Consider the following 18,507-nt stretch of genomic DNA (forward strand, 5'->3'; position numbering starts at 1 on the left):
TTAGCCATTTTTAAGTGTACCCCTCGGTAGTGTTAAGTATATTCACATTGTTCCAAAACACATCTCAAGAATTTTGTCATCCTGCAAATCAGAAATTCTGTCCCCTTCCCCAGCCCCTGCTAACCATCACTCTGCTGTGTTTCTGTGAATCCGTTCTCTGCTTTCTTTTACAAATATATTCATTTCTGAGTCTTCTCTCCTGTTTCGGTGCAATTTGGGCTAATCATGCCTTTAAGGAAGAGAGAACAATCTGTAACTTTTCACAGACATTTCGTAAAATAGAGTGCCAGCAGCATATACCTACGAGGATATGGGGCTCTAATTAGCAGTTTTTTTGGCATCACTGTTTAAAACACGTTAAAGTCATCTTGCACGATTAACTAAGAAATTAGTTGGTGAAAGGCCGATCCAAGCTTTAAAAACTAGACCTTTTTCCTGCCTCTCTCAGCCAGAACTAAGTCTATCCAGTTTCTAGGCAAATCTGTGAACTCTATTTCTTCTTTCTATCAGGGTGTATTTAATTTTCGACAGATGACAGACTCTGTTTCAAGAACAAGCTTATTGCCCTCTGATATTTTAGTTTAATTTGGCTTTATTTTTTTTTTAACTTTATTTTCCTTTTTGTGGGTTGAGGGTAGGTAATTAGGTTTATTTATTTACTTTTTTAGTGGAGGTGCTGGGGATTGAACCCAGGACCTCCTGCATGCTAGGCATGGACTCTACCACTGAGCTATACCCTCCCCCTAATTTGGCCTTAGCACTAAGGTCATTGTTTATAAATTTGGGCAGAATTCATTTACTGAGTCCATACCATTGATAGAATGCTGTCACCCTGAAGAACTCAAACTCTTTACTGAGGGGAACACACTGAGTTTTCAGTTCCTTGCATCCCTTGCTGTTCATCACCACTGCAGATGAATGTTTCAAATGCTGTTAAACCATGGAGAACTGTTTTACTATTGTTATTTTAGTTTAGTTGATTTACAATGTTGTGTTAGTTTCAGGTGTACAGCAAAGTGATTCAGTTTTTTATATACATGTGTATTCTTTTTCAGATTCTTTTCCATCATAGAGGACTGTTTTTAATGATAGTTCTTATTGCTTGCTTCTGTTTTTTTCAGAAACATCTGTATGTTTTGAAACGTGGCTTTTCTCTCAGTGGTGATGTTTGGATGCCGTAGACTGCCCATGTTGCTAAATTGTAATTGGGCAGGATTTTATGTAAGACATAATCTGCACCCATGCTTTTTCTTATATAGCTCACTTTTTTTTTTTTTTTTTTTTGTCTTTTATTTTCCCATCGCTAACTGGGCAGTGGTGAGGCTACAGGAGAGTGAAGGGTCACTAAGATGCTGATTGCTCTGCTTTCAAATAAGGTTTCATAACAGGGGCTTGAACTGAGCCAAAACCTGAAAGCCAGTATGAATTAACAACAGAATGTGCTCCATCCAAGGGATCTTTCCCTGGACTGAATTTTGAAATAATCACACACAAGAGCAGACTAGTGAACCAGTTCAGGAGAAAACTGAAGTTCTGGATGCCTCAAAAGCACTGCATCAGGACTAGTCGGCTCCCTCATGTACTTTCTCGGGAGCATTAAGAAGAACACAAACCCTCCTTTTCTTTCACGTATTTAGAATATTCACAAAAGCTGTCTGAGGTGTAAGGCGGAGACGCCCCACAGCCAGTTACTGTTTGTGACGTGAGGGTTTCCCTCTACCAGTGCGGTCTGCCTGTAGGTGTTCCTGTCCCTGTGTGACTGTCCCATAGCTAGATTGTTGCATCATGCCCAGTTTGACATATGATTCCTGATCAGTAGAAGATCGTCTTTTGTTTTCTCATATTCCTTTTAACATTTGCCCTGATGTTGGCCTTTCATGAGTGTTTTACATGCGTGGCTTTTGGAAGATGTTGACTCTTTGAGAAACAATTTCTTGAAATAAAAATAGATTCTCATTTTGGCTTTAGGATCTAGACCCCAGTTTAGAGTTGTTTTTGTTAAGTCTTGTGCTATTATAGTCTCTTCATGAGAATTACAGTTTTAAAGTGATTTCATTTGTTCACCCATCAGCAAATCTTTGAGTGCCTTCTGTGGGTCATCCTGTTCCAGTGGACAAAACAAAAGATTCATGTCTTATGGAACAACCTAAATGTCCATCAACAGGTGACTAGATAAAGAAGCTGTGGTATACTTATACAATAGAATACTGCTCAGCCATAAAAAAGAATAAAATAATGTCATTTGCAGCTACATGGATGAACTTGGAGATCATCATTCTGAGTGAAGTAAGACAGAAGGAAAGAGAAATAGCACATGATACCACTTACGTGAAATCTTAAAAAAAAAAAAAAAAGACACAAATGAACTTATTTACAAAACAGAAACAGACTCAAAGTTGTAGAAAATAAACTTATGGTTACCAGCAGGGAGAGGGGTGGGAAGGGATAAAATGGGAGTTTGAGATTTGCAATATACTAACTACTATATATATATAAAATAGATAAACAACAAGGTCCTAACTGTATAGCACAGGGAACTATATTCAGTATTTTGTCATAACCTATAATGAAAAAGAATATGAAAACAAATGTATGTATGTGTAAGTATGACTGAAACATTATGCTGTACACCAGAAATTGACACAACATTGTAAACTGACTACTTCAGTAAAAAAAAAAAAAAAAAAAAGTCCAATTCTAGCAGAGCATGTGTTCTACCAGAGAAAGACTGCCAGATCTAAGAAACATTATAAAGAAATACATTGTTTTAGATGCTAGAGAGTGATAACTGAAAGCAAAAAAAGAAAAGAAATAGACCAGAATAAAAGGATGGGACCTGTAGGGGTTAATTGGAGTTTTAACTGGGGTGTTTAGGGTCAGTCCTATTGAGAAGCTGACATTTGTGTAAAGATTCAAAAGAGGTAAGAATTATCTATGAAGATTTCTGGGAAGAGAGTGTTCCCGGCAGCGAGAGCAACCAGTGCAAAGGCCCTGAGGCTGGTATGTGCCTGATACGCTCAGAAAACAAGGAGGCCAGAGTGGCTGGAACAGAGTGAGCAAGAGGGAAAGCAGTTGGATATTACCTCAGATGTGGGTGACGTGGTGATATAGGGTAGAGCAGGCCCCCTGGGGCTTTGTTTTCCGTTGTAAGGACTCTGGCTTTTACTCTGAGTTTCAGAGGAGTGACAACATCTGATTTAGTAGATGACTGTTTCTGATAACTGACTTGAGAAGCTGGGAATTATTTATGTAATAAGTCAGATGGTAATCATAAGGGACAAAAGTCAAAAGCAGCAGAGAAATACAAGGAAATTGTCATGAAAAATAATGTCAACAAGGTATTCAAGGGGAAAGGTGTAGCTCAGGAGTAGAGCACGTGCTTAGCATGCATGAGGTCCTGGGTTCAATCCCCAGTACCTCCATTAAAATAAATAAGTAAAAAACCTAATTACCTCCCCCCAACCCCAAAACAAAACAGAACAACACCAAGTTCTTCAAACTGGGAAGTTCGAGGAGAATGCTGTAAAAGGGTAAGCTGCATGATGTCCAAGTTCTTGTGTGCCACGAATGTGTGTGTGGGTGTATCAGAATTTTTGGGGTGTGGGGTCCTTTTCCAAACTCTTCACACGTGTGAGACCCTGGATGTGTATGGGGTTAGAGGATGTGGATGATTTGAAGCCTCTGGGTAAACCTGATTTTCAGAGTCCCCTCTGAATTATTTCTAGACTGGAATTAGTTCTTCAATTAAATCCTGGCTGGTGATCAACGTTCCTTTCTGTTGAGTTTGTAAGAACTTAAAGAATCTGTGTGTAAACCATGCAGAATGATCTTGTCTGTCAGCACTGTGGTTTAGTAACCCCCAAAGAGCTTGTTGTCTGATTCTTAAAGGAAAGCTGTGTTTAACTCCGACTGTTTCAGTCTTTCTGGTAGACTGTTAGTGTTTGGGGATATGCTTTCTGCACTTTTGCTATATACATTTCTTTCTCTCTAAGTCTAGGGTCTGTGTGCTTATATTTTGTCTTAATATAGCAAGTTGCTGGTGGGAAAGGACTGTTATCAACAGTGAACGCATGTAATTTTTTTGCTTCTTAGTGGTTTCTTAGTCTGTAGATCATGTAGTCTGTTCCCCACTCCCCCTCCTTCGTCTAATGTCCGTTATCTCATTCCTCAGCCCCTCATTAGAAGATACTAGAATATAAGGGCAAATATAAATACTATTTCATAGTGGTTAAAGTGTGAGGTTTAAACATGCTCAAGAGGGAGTTTTCATTGGTACCAAAAGTTAGAAATAACTTGGAAAATGTTTCTACTAAAAATGAAGCATGATGGTTAACTATGATTTATTGAGTCTCTGCTAAATGCTGGCTCTGGTCCTTGGCACTTTATAGGTATTCATTTAATTCTCCCAGCCATCTCTTCAGGGAATATCATCATTCCATTGCTTGGAAAGGAAAATCAGTTCTCATCCTGGGCTCCGTAGCCAGGCATTGAAATTATAACCCGACGACACCAGAACCCATGTCTTCCCCCTCTGCGTGCTGCTCTCGAATGTAATCTCACATGTATTTATATGTAATGGTAATAGTTTCATGCATGGGAAATGTCGCAAGTGTTTGCTTCCTCTCTGTCTTTATTATGAAAATACTTTTTATGGTACTTGATTTTTTTCTTCCCCTTCACCTCTAAATTTACCAGTTCCTTCCATAGACTGTCAGTATTTGGGGGTATTTTTCCCATACTTTCTTATTGTGGTAAAATACATCTAAAATAAAACATACTGTCTTTAGCACGTATAAGGGTACGGTTCAATGACAGTAAGTACATTCACATTGTCATGAAGCCATCACCACCATCCGTCTCCAGAGTTTGCTTCATCTTCCCAAACTGAGCTCTGTCCCCATTAAACAAGAACTCTCCACCCTCACCCGACCCCCTCCCCCTGGAACTACCTTTCTACCTCCTGTTTACTTCCTGTGCTGCCTGCTGTCTGTCTCTTTTAGATATGCATCCTTTAGTTTTGCCATGTACTCATCTCACTTCTGAGTTCTCTTTCCCCAAGACTAGAGCCTCTGTGCTTTAATTTACCTGAGCTTTTCAAAGCAAGAGAAGTCCTAGCTCTTTGCCTAGAACTCTGACCTCCTTGCAAATACATAAACCTGGGGCTGCAGCCCACTCCCACCCCCCCATCACTTCCACAGTTAACAGACTATCAAACCCGAGAAGTACATGAAGAAGATTGAAAAGTAATCGTATTTGTTTGGGAGATTTTCTAGAGACTCTAGAGCCAAGAATTCTTAAAGGGTCCCTGGAAGCTATGTTTTCACACTTGATTGACATATTTTGAATGTAAAAGCCTTCTGCATAAGAAATAATTTTAAAATCCCTCTTCAGGATTGAGAAAATGTTCCCGTTCTCCCTACTAATTGAAAAACATTAAAAATGTTTTCTGTTGAAAGTGTCTGTGAACATTCTAAATGATTTTTTTCCCCTTTCATTTAATGTTCTTGGAGGTTCTCCAGGAACCTCAGATACTCGTTCTGGGGAAGGTTGTGTTCAGAAACCCAGCTGACAAGCTCTGTCTGCACATGGAGGTAGATGAGACACGGGAAACACGCGTGTCCCTTGTTTTACAAAGTCTTCACCTTTCTGTTCAAATGTTAAGCTAAAGTCAATAAAATATCTGCTTTGCATCTTCCTTTGGAAGAATAATTTTGTAGACCACGGTGTGATATCAGCTGTTTTCAGAGAGTTCAGGCTCACTGGGCTGAATGTACTTTTGAGGCTTAATTAGACCATGGAGTCCAGAGAGAAAAGTGCCAAACTAAATAGACAGGAGAAGGCCAGCATTTTTCTCTTGCCCTAAAGGGCGCAGTGCTTTCCTTGAGCAGTCAGAATCCGGCTTATATTTATTTGCCATATCCATTATCTGCGGGATACATTATTCCTGTCGAATGGATATTTAAAGTGTCAAAATGTCATGCAAGTTTTTTTTATTCAGTAAATCTTGGACTTTTTTTATTCATCTCCTTCTACAAGTGACCAAAAGACAGTGAATTGATGAAGGTCAAGAGTGGATAAACGCAGCGCTACGAATGACCGAATTCTCCAGAAACATTTTTCTTCTTTTGCTCACACATGAAGGGTTTGCAAGAAGGCACTAGAAATCTTGTACCACGTGTGCATGCGTGCGCACGCTTGCGCGCGCACATGCACATCTCAGAATGAAGGAAGAAGGAGAGCTCTGTGCTAATGATGCTATGGGCTTAATGCAGCTAAATTATAGCAAAGGAGCTGAAAGGGCCCATTCTCTTCGTGGCCTGGAGTTGGGACTCTGAAATCCAATCTGTAGTGTGTTTAATGAGTGTTCTGAACGCAGGGGCTCAGTGCAGCAGGAACAAGGGGCACAGTGTCTCCCCACAGACGCCAGGGCCACTCTTGGAGCCTCTGCGAGGAGGAGGAATCGCCGTGTTTGTGCACCTAGTGGATGGGCAGGTCTAAACATTTAGCTACATCCTCCCTGATTGAAGACCTGGTCCCAGCACCCCAGACTGCAGTTCTAAAGTTGTCATTCCTGTTCTCGTTCTGGTTGGCAGCGCCCAGCGTCGGTGACCACACTGCTGCCGAGGCTGCCACTGAGTCCGCTGTTGGGCTTCTAGTCATTTTCCTCCTCATCCTAGCTAATACTCAGTAGAGCTTGCTGAGTCCTGGGTACCATCCTCAGGCTTGGTGTATACTAAGGTCATTTAGTATTCTCCACAATCCCATGAAGTGTTTCTGTCACATGCCCATTCTACAGGAGTGCAAGCTGAGGCCCAAAGAGCAACTCACCCCAGATCCCACCGCCACGGAGTGGACTTACGGGATTTGAAGACAAATGTCTCCAGTTCTTGTGCTTAATAATTACATTATGCTGCCTCTCTAGGTCTCTCAGGGGCTGGAAACAGCATGAGAAACACCTCCCACATTTCAGCTGTCCTATTTCTTGGTTACCTAAGGAGTCCTGCGTTTGCAGACGAAGGTCACAATTAGTTTATATGACACTCGCCCTAGTCTGCAGGGGCTGTGTTCTATGCGTTCATACTAACCATGTGCATCAGACTCTGTGTCCCACTGACCAGCTTTAGTGCCTCAAGTTACAGGATTTTCAACGAGTCAGACTTCCCTTGGTTTTACCAACACATTTTCTCCATGGCAGTTTGGGTCATCAAAATTAGGGGGTGGAAGTCTTAAAAGAGTTTAGAGGGAACATTGTCTCCGAGGCGTAATAGTTCAGAGCAGATGCCCTGAAGCTGGGTTTGAATCCCAGCTCCACAGTGAGCATGACCTTGGTGCCAGCTCTGTGCCCTCTGGCCCAGAGTGTCCCCAGGTGTGCAGCATAGGTGAATTGCAGGTGTGCAGATGTACCTGTTCCTCTGCCCCCAGGGCAGTTGCATCTTTATTTACTCCGGCAGGTCGGATGGTCATAATATGGTCGGATCTCTGTTCTGGCTTCCAATGTGCCATCTGGAAGTCCTGAGCCATTCTGACCCACTAGCTTTTGCCTTTCTCTCTCCTAACTTTCAGAATCTTCTTTTCATCACTTGGGTTCCAAACCTTCCCAGTAATTTGCTATGAAATGGATTGTACTCGTTTATGCTGTGAGATACTCTCTGGCTGTTTTTCAACTTGAAGGTTAACACTCCTCAGTTCTGAAATTTTTCTGTATATTACTCTCAAGTAATGTCCCTTCTCCGTGGGTCTCTCTGTCCCAGAGTCGCGTTAGTCAGATGCTGGAACTCGAGCTGAGTCTCTCCATGTCTTGCCTCCTCTCCTCACTGCCATCCCTTTGTCACCAGGTCTAGTTTCTAGGAGGATTTTCAACTGTGTATTTAAACTCTTGCAGTGACATTTTTATTTCTGCCGTGCTATTTTTTATTTTTAAGAGCGCTTTCTTGTTAACCAAATATTCCTTTTTATAACCTTTTGGGGTTATGTTAGTTATAAACTCTTAGCTATATGAGGAAACAAATTACAGTGTTTTCAAAGGTTTTTCACTCTGCCCTGCATTATCGGAAGTACCTGGCGTCTCCCGTTTCTGGGCTTTTGGGGGAGTTCTGCGCAGTTTGGCTCCTTCCTTATTGCAGCCTCTCCTCTCCTCTGTAATTAGGCTGCAGCTTTCTCCACTGTCATCTTCCTAAATTTGGGGGAAATCTCTCACCTGCTGTCTCTTCTCATTTTTTCTCTTTTCTGTGAATATATTCCTTTTCATTTTTTTCTCTTTTAAATTGAAGTATAGTCAATTTACAGTGTGTGAATTTCTGGTGTATAGCATAATGATTCAGTTACACATATATATATTCCTTTTCATATTCTTTTCATTATAGGCCATTACAAGGTGTTGAATATAGTTCCCTCTGCTAATCAGTAGAACCTTGTTGATCTATCCTTTTTTCATTCTTCTACTGTTTTTTTAAGCGGGATTTCTGGATGTAGTGGAGATAAACCGCGTGCATTCAGTCTGCTGTCTGTAGCCACAAGCCTCACCTTTTAATCATTTATATTAAGCCCAGTCTGGCAGTGGCTTTGTGCTAAAATTTGTAAGAAAAGTGATATTTATGGACAGATAGGTGGGTTCCCATGAAATTTCTCAATTTGTATCCTTGGACCTCTGCTTCACCGACAGCTCCTGACTCCATGCAGATGGGCCAGGAAAGGGGAGCCCTGGATAGCGGCAGGGGTGGCGGGAGCATGTGGGGGCTATGTGATGTCAGCCTGGACCCCACCCCTCCCACCTCACGGATGGAAGGGTCGAAAAGAGACTGTTGTAAAAAGAACTGCGTTTGTAGACTACTGCTCACATCTAGAGCAACAACAATGAAAAGAGGAACAGCACTTAACAGTTAGCAAGAAAAATCAATTACCTCCTATAATTAGTCCCCTACTTACTGAGTTTATTTGATTTTCGAGTTAGAGAAATGTTAAAGGCCAGAATGTTTCTGTTACCCGGAATCCACTTATTGGGTTATTATTTTGTTGTAATCCCTTAATCCGAAAGGGACTGTGCTGAATGTGACCACGTTGTCTCTGCCCCCGCGTGGCTAACGAGATGGGTCGCAGCGCTGTAGAAGGGGGCTGTACTGAGTTGGCTCAGGCTGTGGGAACGAAGTACCATGACTGGTGGCCTGAAACATCAGAAAGCTATTCTCTCCCAGTGCTGGAGGCTGAAAGTCCCAAATCAGGGTGTCAGCGGGGCCCTACTCCCTCTTGAGACTCCGAGTGAATCCCTTTCCTGCCTCTTCCAGCTTCTGTGGGGGAGGCAGTGGGGGGCATCCATCCTGGGTGACCCCTGGCTCACAGCCCCACCATTTGTCTCTGCCTCTGACCTCACCTGGCCTTCTCCTTGCATGTCTCTGTCTTTGTACCATCTTCTTATCAGGACACCAGTCGTGTTGGGTTAGGGCCCACCCTAATGACTTCATCTTAACTCTGTCAAGTCTGCAAAGACCCCATTTCCAAATAAGGTCAAGTTCACAGGTACAGGGAGTTAGGACTTTACCATATTTTTCTGAGACACAATTCAGCCCATAACAGTGGGTTTGGTGTTTTTCCTTTGGTTGAGTCTCAAGCTTGATGTTATCCCCAGATGGGAATCAGAGCCAGACACCACAGTGCGTGCCAGCCCTGCCTGTCAAGGGTCCACATGTCATTCAGCAGTGACTCATGGACGTGCCTGGCACCTTGGTCTCCAAGCAGAGTCTTTGCACCAGCAGCAGCCTCCCCTTGGAGAGTCTTGGGCCTCACCCCAGCCCCCTTGAATCGGCACCTGCAGCTTATCAAGGTCTGTAGATGATCGGGGGCACAGAAATTGGAGAAGCACTACTCTGAACCAGTTCCAGCAGAATTCTAGGGCAGAGTAAGCTTAGACCTAGCCATAGACTCTGTGCTGGGGGACACAGTCACATAGTATGCAGACTTGGTAGCCAGGGTCTCCGTTCTGTGACACTGCAGAGACTGCCTCTGGGGTTGGGAAATGGGACATCCTTCCCAGTGTCAACCCATTCCCCTGCCATTAATTCTATAAATTATCATTTCCCCCATCACAGTGGCAGCAACCGAAGTAGAAAACGTGTGTTACCTGCCAGGCCCTTTGTTAAGTACTTTGCGATCATAGTTTTATTTCATTTTCACATTGATCCTGAGGGGTAGACAGTACTGCCAGTCCTTCGTGGCCTGTGTACTGTGGACTGAATTGCGTCTCCCGCTTCCTCACATTCGTAAGTTGAAACCCTGACTCCCAGTGTGGCTATATTTGGAATAAGGAAGTAAGTAAGGTCAAATGAGGTCATAGACGGGGTGGGGGAGGGTGGCAGTAATAGCTCTGTGGCTTAACATGCATGAGGTCCTGGGTTCAATCCCCAGTACCTCCAATTGAATGAATGAATAACATAACATAACATAACATAACATAACATAACATATAAATAAGCCTAAATGCCTCCCCCTCACCACCAAAAACAAAAAGTCATAAGGGCGGAGCCCTGATCTGATAGGATTAGTGTCCTTGTAAGAAGAGACATCAGAGTGCCCACCCTCCCCCCCACATAGCACTTACCATGTATTCTGATTTAGCTGGTTTATTGTCTCACCCTCTGACTCAGTGATACTTGTGTTGATTTCCATTCCCTCAGCTGCCAGCATAGTGCCTGCACATGGCTACTCACTTAATAAATGTACTGTGGCTCCTTAAGGCATCATAATTATTAATACTTCTATCCACCTGATCAAAAACTGCCAGAGGGCCAGGAGGAAATCTGAAATGTTAACGGCACCCTAAGATCAGACGTGGGTTATAGAAATTAATGGTAGGAGAAAAGGGGCCGAGGCCTTTGAGAGAAGCCATTGCCTTCCGCTGGAGAAGAGCATGCCCTGGTTGTCATGGTTACCTTAATCCCGATCCAGAAAAAAACAGAATGCTTCCAGAAACAGCTCTCTGAAACCTCAGCAGATGCAAATTTTGTAAACTTGGTCAAATGTTATCTTTATAGATTTCTGTCTATGAGGTTATTTCAGAAAAGCGGACATTAGCTTGTATCAAGGAGGGCAAACCCTTTGAGGAGCTGGGCGGAGGGGGTAGAAGATACCCCGAACCTGGAAAGAATTGTCTTTATTCTTATAGAGGAGAAAGAAAATACTCCCACATAAAACTTGATGTAATAGAAATAACCTGAAGGCACAGGCCTGTTTTAAAGGCACAATAAACCTAAGCAACTTTGATTCACAATTTTTAATAGCTTGAAGCTCTGTGTGACGGTTCATACTATTTATTATTCAGTGCTTAGTTGCCAGACACTCCTCAGGAATGTAAATCTCCTCCTAAAATTTAATTTTATAGGAGTCTGTGAAAAGCCTGCTCAAAATGGAGGGAGCAGGAGGGACACAGAGCAATCAGCCAACTTATCTGTGCACTAGATTGAAATTCAGATGCCTTTTGGAGCGTAATTAAAAGTAGCCAGTATGAAAAAAAGTGATTAAAATTTGATTATGTGGTTTCACTAATCACTGGTTTGTTCTCCAAAATAGAACATATAATTACTATTTGGTTTCTTTTCTGGAAAGAGGACACTGCTGGAATATTTTAATCGAGACTGGTGGTGAATGGTCAGCCAGACTCTTAGTTTATTAGACGTCTGCCCCTTCAGCCTCAGTGCAAATAATGTGGGGACAATTTTTAAAAATATCCATCACAAGATCCCTTTCATGTTAAACCACTGCTAACATCATATAGGTTTTCAAATGATGCTCAAGGGACTTGGTTTCCCTTCCTCATGTGTGATCATTTGTGCAGCCATAAATCTAAGTGTGTGTGCAGGTGTGCATTTTAAAGTAAGTTACTCTTTGAGAAAATACCTTTACAGATTAGTTTTCCTGAGAGTCTCTTCTTTGTTTTCTGCCAGGTTAATCTGTGCTGTTGCCACCTTTTCCCACATTCAGACTTTATTGAAACTCATGTACGGATTTGTTTTAGCATCAAAGGGCTAGTGGATTGGTAGCTGTTGGACCCCATCATCTCTCTAGTGCAAAGCCTGCCCCAGGTGCATAATTTGCGGTAACTTCCAACGACATTCAGATTGTGCCTTTTTTGCCAGATGCATAAAAGAGCCCTTTGTGCGGAGAAATATTAACAGCCATTTACTCGTACATGTGGGTAGTCATTGATTCTCCCCAGGTGATAAGGCTTTCCACAGCTATTCTACTTGAGCTGGTCCTAACCCCTCTATTTTTCTAAGATCTAATGTAAAAAAAAAAAAATGGATGCTTTATTTTCTGGTTCAAAAAAAATTGTTTAGATTCTATTGGGAGTAACACTCTTAAATCGTTTATAAATGTGAACACTGGCCTCAGTTCTTTCTTTCCTTTTTTTTTTTTTTTTTTTTTTTGCCTTTTTCAAAATTTTGGTAAAAAACACACAGCAAAAGATGTACCATTTTAGCCATTTTTAAGTGTACAGTTCAGTGGCGTTCAGTACATTCACAATGTTGTGTAACCATCACCATCCATTTTACATTCTATGGTATGATTTTGAACAGTATTACTTTTTTATTGCAGTGCAGTAGATTTATAATGTTATGTTGGTTTCTGGTGTACAGCATAGTGACTGAGTTACACATACATATTTTTTCCTATTTTTAATTATAGGTTATTGCAAGTCATTGAATATAGTTCACTGTGCTATACAGAGGACCTTGCTTATTCTGTATATAGTAGTTTGTATCTGCTAATCCCAAACTCCCAGTTTATCTCTCCCCTCCTCCCCCTTTGATGACCATAAGTTTGTTTTCTGTGTCTGTGAGTCTCTTTCAACAGAATTACTTTTAATGTGAAGTTGAAAAAATTCACTGGAGACAAATGTAAAGAAATGATGTTGTGGATTGACTAAGTGAAGCCACCCTTGGAAGGAAAGGGGAGATCATTTTCCTTAAAGGATGAGGATAAAACGCTTTTCCTGCTTCCCTTCTCTGAAATGGTTTCTCTGCAGCAGAATTTGGCCCTGGGTGCATCAATAAACCCAAACACTTCTACACCAACTCCTAAAAAAAAGGGAAACAGAGTCCCTGAACTTTGGTATCATGATGTCTAGAAGCACTTTAGGCTGGAGCTGCCTGGTGTAAATTGGGATGTTAGTGCTGTGTCCATTTGCCCGTGAAATTATCATGTAGTGACTGCATTTCAGCCCTTATAACCTTCTAGTAATACCACATGCTGGCTTTCCTTATATCCCGGAATATAGCCAGTGTTCACAGGAGAATTCATATAATGCATTAAAGGCATCTATTTTATAGATGAATTTTAGGAGCTAAAATATCATTCAAACTCTAACTTCTCCCTGTATAAAAAATTTTGTCCCATGAAAAGGCCTTTTGCATCAAAGATTTATCCAAAATAATCAATTTTAAGGAAATTTTTAAGACTTGAGAACAGACTTATTTATTAGGTAGATTCCAAGCATCTATTTCCAGTCTCTTATTATTACCAACATATGCTCAGTGCGGTCACAGAAATCTCTGCTGACTCAGTAAAGGTCCTCTGCCTCTTAGTGTATTGTCCAAAGAGCTTAGCTGAACATCTTCCCATAAAGCCATCCATTGTAGATTGATTTTTTTACATGTTTAGACTTCCAGCAATGAACTGTAGAGTCATTTCCCAGACTCTGTAAATCCAGATGAAGTTATCAAATTCACTTGGTTCCGGGAATTCTTTGGGAAACGCAAGTGCTTGCCAGCTGGTCAGATAATTGGTGGTTCATTTTGTAACAAATAGGAAACATCCAGAATTGTGAGAAAGATGGTGAAACTGGAATGTGGTCTTCTCCTCAAATCTTATGATAGAGAAATTTTCCCACAAATTCTTAGCCCCTGGCCTGTTTTTATCATGGTCTGATTAGTGTTTGCCGACTTTACTGGACAGGGAGGAGGGCCTCAAACAAGTGGCTCTTTGGAGGTAGGTGTGAGAACTTGAACCCAGGGCCCCCGTGAGCTGGGCTGGTGAATTCCCAAGTGCTCTCAGTATGACCTAGGGCGCCTTGCTGTGTGCCAAAGAGGTGAGAAATAATTTGGTGACCAGTAATGCATGCAGCTAGTAAGTCCACTGGGTAAATGCAGGTGTGTGTGTGCAGGTGTTGGGTATGTATGTTTGACAGACATGAATGGGGTTTTCACACATTACTTCTGCCACCAGTGCAAGTGACATGACTCTTCTGGTTACCCCTGGACCAGACATTCAAAGTCTAGAGCCTGATGAGTTTAGGATTATCCATGGAGAACACTTCCTGCCCTTAGACAGCTGTGAATATCTTCTGGATTTCAATAAGGAGGAACATGGGAGCATAAAGTGGTGTCTGGTTTTTTTTTTTTTTTAAAGCTTTATCGTTGGACGTGGAAGCATCTTTGAGGTCCCTCAGATCGCACTGTTGGGCAGCCTCGTGGACATGCCCATCATGGTACTTGCCAGGTCCTGGCTCCTACTGCTCGTTGGTCCCCTGGGTGACTGACTGGCTCCTGCACTGCTCTGCTCTTACCAGAGGGGAGGTCAAAGTAGAAAACCGGTAACTGGAGACAACAATGTCTTTGAAACATTTTTCTTGCAGTGTTCGATCTGTGAGGTGGAATTGGATCTGTTTTGCTAGCGAGTCATTAGGAATCGACCAGATAGTGAAGAGAAACAAAAGCGTATGATTCTAAGCTCTTCAGAGTAACAACCGGGTTCTTGTATATGATCTTCCCTTTCCCTATAGATTCAGTATATGGAAAATACACATACAGTGTTGATTTCAGCAGAGGTTGAGTGACAGGTGCTTTGCTAGCCAACAGGAATATAGAGGTGACAAGTGGCCCAGAGTTGAACTGGGAGACAGACTTACAGATACTTAGCTACACATCATACAGTGGAATGAGTCATTTTATTCATTCATTCATTCATTTCAACAAAACGGGTTGGTATTTAGGCATCGCAGGTAGGAGGCCTTTACCCTGAGTGCATATGTGGTCTAGATGAGTCTGTACAAAGTCTAGAGAAGAAAGTCATGTGTACTGCTGCATTTGTGGAAGGGGGCAAGAGGAACAGGGCCAGGCTTTCAACTGCTGCAGAAAGGGCTGGGCTGGTGAATTGAAAACTTAGAGCCACACAAAACTGCCCGCAAATATGTGTAGCAGCTTTATTAGTAATTACCAAAACTTGGGCAACTGAAATGTCCTTCCGTAGGTGAATGGACAAGCAAACTGGGGGTCCATCCACACAGTGGCATATTATTCAGCAATAAAAAGGAATGAACCGTCAAGCCATGACAAGAATGGAGGACGCTAAATGAAAGAAGCCAGTCTGAAAGGTCCACACACTATGATCCCAACTCTGGCATTCTGGAAGAGGCAAAACCATAGAGACAGTAGAAAGATCAGTGGTTGCCAGGGGCTTGTCGGGGAGGGAGGTGAGGGTGAAATGGGGGGCACGGGATTTTTAGCTGGTGAAACCCCCCCGTATGGTCCTGTTGTGGGGCCTATATGATATTATGCATTGGTTGAAACCCATAGAACGACACAAGAGTGAGCCCTAATGTACACGATGGACTTCAGGTGATCATAGTGTATCAGTGTTGGCTCAGCCATTATAGCAAGTGCACCACATTATTGTGGGATGTTAGTAACGGGGGACATGTGGGGAGAGGTGTATGGGAACTCTCTGCATGCACTTCCTGCTCAATTTTCTGTCAACCTGAAAATGAAATAAAATTAAATGAAGAAGTCAATTTTTTTTTAAAGGGGGATAGTTCCTGGGTCTGGGGTGAAGAGAAGACAGCAGAGAGTAGCGTCTAAGTGTGAGAGCAGCAGGACGGGCGGACCAGCAGTGTGCACGGGGCTGGTGGTGGCTGGCCTGCTGTTACAGCCTCGGGAATGAGGGACTTTTGTGGTGGGAGCCGCGGTTTGTTTCCATAGCTGCCTGTCTCAGAGGCGTAACTCCTGCTGTTTCTGTTCCCAGCAAAGAGCCCCCGGGAAAGTGCTGCTGGATGCTGTGTGCAACCACCTCAACCTTGTGGAAGGAGACTATTTTGGCCTCGAGTTTCCCGACCACAAAAAGATCACGGTAGGTGATTTCGATGTGATGTTGCTGTTTTGCCCTCTCTTCGACCTGGGAGAGGGGAATCACTGAGACCTTTCCTTGCTATACAGAAACGTACACAGGAGGAAGTACCCAGAAGGCCCTTGATAATGTTTTTGAAAGTACTGTGTGCTTATGATTAGCAAGTTCAAAGAGAGCATGGCGAAAGGACTGTCTCCCTGTCACCCTCTCCAGGAGCCACCATCCCCAGTGTCCGTGTATCCTTCTGGTAAAAGTCTTGAGTATATGTGCACACAAACGCAGACTGGTGGAAGAGCTTTCCTTTGCAGCATATAGAACCCACTTTCTTCCTTTTCACAGTTTCCTGCTCTTCCGCTGAGTGGATGTGCTGTAACGTCCGACCTTTGCTGTAGAGGCTGGGGTACTTAGGTTGCACTGAATCGTTGGCCATCACAGATAATGTTTCAGTGAACGTGGCTCCTGCGTTCATGTCTGCACTCATGGCCAAGGGTTTCTTTTAGTGATTCAGATCCAAAGGCACGGAATTGTGTCATCCATGAGTTCGACCATGTTAAAGTGTGCTAAGTATGTCATGTTGTTCTTTAAAAAGGTTTCACTGATTTGCATGCAAATTTTAGAACATAGCTTTACCGTTCTTTTTTTCTCTTTTGGCTGATGGCACTTTCTTAAGGCTGTATTCGAGTCTACCTCTCATTAGACACCCTTTGTGGGTATAAGTTCATTGACTGTATTTCTATTTATCCTTTCATTCAGTGCACACTGAGTGCCTGGAACTTTTGCTAGCCACTGCACTGGGGACCCAATAGAAATGAGATGGAGAGAATGTGGAATCCAGGTGGGGCATCAAACTGAGGCAGTGGCCAGTTCATGACACGTGACAGGTGTTCCACTGGAGTCAGGGACCATTGGACAGTGAGGGCAGCAAGCGACATTTTAGGAAATCCTTCCCAGATACTGCAAAACTGAGTCCTGTGAAGCCAGTAGGAGTTGACTTGATAGGTTGTTCCTGGGAGAGGGGACACCAGATGCACAAAGACCAGAAAGTGAGTGGGCTACCCAGGGTCCTGCAAATTGGGCTGAAGTTGAGAGGTGGGGGGAGGAGGGCTCTGCTGAAGGACATGAGAGAGAAAACATTAAAAGGTAAGCAGGGAGCCAGGTGTACCTCAAAGAGCTTTCTGTACCATTGGTATCCAGAAGAAATAAATTGTGAGCCACATACTTAAATTCAGTTTTTTAGCAGTTATGTTAATCAAGTTTTTAAACAATAAAATCAATTTAAAAGTCAATTAAATTTAATTTGTTTCATCCAAAATCATCATTTCAACATGGAGTCAATATCGAAACCTATGAATGAGAAATTTGACATTTTTTTTTTCATGCGGAGTCTTTGAATCTGATATGTATGTGACACTCACAGCCATCTGGATTCAGATGGGCTGTATTTCAAGTGCTCAGTGGTCACGTGGAGCCAGTGGCCATTGTGTTGACAGCACAGCTCTGCACCAAGCTAATGTGTTTGGGAAGCTGTTAATGCATTTTAAAGGGAGTATGATATGATCTGATTTATGGTTTAGAAAGAGAACTGTGGCCAGATTGGAATAGAATACGACTTGAGTCGTGAGAGCTGTTCGAGGCTCGCAGTATTGGGCTGGAGACGGTGAATCTGGAACTAACGCAGAGTCGAGGGCATGGCTGAAGGGAGCGGGTAGCAGTTAGAGATGTGATGAAACGAATGGGCTTGTGAGAGAAAGGGGCTTCCAGAGCTCAGTTTTCCAGCTTTGCCGCCTGAGCAGACAGGGGTGCCAATTGCTGGCATTCTGACCCAGACATGAGGGGTCAGGGGATCAGTGGACGCTGCACTGGAGACGTCCAGCAGCCAGTACCAGTAGGTGGGTCTCCTAGAGCACTGGAAAGAGATCTGAACTGAAATTCAGATTCAAAAATTACATGATTATTTCAGATATCAACTGAAGCTCTGAAACCAGATGAGAGTGTAGAGAGTAAGAAGAAAGGAAGAGCAGAACAGCAGCACTTAAGGGATGGAGAGAGAAGGAAAAACCCTCAGCGGAGGCATGTAGATGGGGAGGCAGGAGACCAGGAGGAGAATCCGAGAGCACAGGCAAGGCATTGAGGGAGGGTGTGGACAGGAGAGGAGGTAGGTGGTGAGCGAGCCACCTGGTTATGCACTGAAAAGTGGACACAGGTTGTGTTTCTCAACATACTCCTACCTCCAAGCACTCTACCATTTTCTAATACTTACACTTAATCTAAGCTGCCCTGACTCCCAGTCGTCTTTCTGATGGGACAAATGACCACAGACAGGCCGTATTCTAATTCCACATTCATTTATTCATCTAACAATTATTTTGTGCCAACGCGGTATCCAGCCTCACACTT

At 42.8% G+C, this 18,507-nt stretch overlaps 1 protein-coding gene across 5 annotated transcripts in view; it reads left to right on the forward strand.

The window, feature by feature from the left end:
- The window catches only part of FARP1 (FERM, ARH/RhoGEF and pleckstrin domain protein 1), a 277,204-nt gene that overhangs the window by 163,895 nt on the left and 94,802 nt on the right, over positions 1-18,507 (forward strand). For all 5 annotated transcript variants that reach the window (XM_074378447.1, XM_074378446.1, XM_074378445.1 and 2 more), the window contains one exon: positions 16,009-16,113. In XM_074378447.1, coding sequence (XP_074234548.1) covers positions 16,009-16,113 — 105 coding nt within the window. The remainder of the gene's footprint in view (positions 1-16,008; positions 16,114-18,507) is intronic.

Source organism: Camelus bactrianus, chromosome 14, assembly GCF_048773025.1.
Source record: "Camelus bactrianus isolate YW-2024 breed Bactrian camel chromosome 14, ASM4877302v1, whole genome shotgun sequence".
Classification (NCBI taxonomy): Eukaryota; Metazoa; Chordata; class Mammalia; order Artiodactyla; family Camelidae; genus Camelus; species Camelus bactrianus.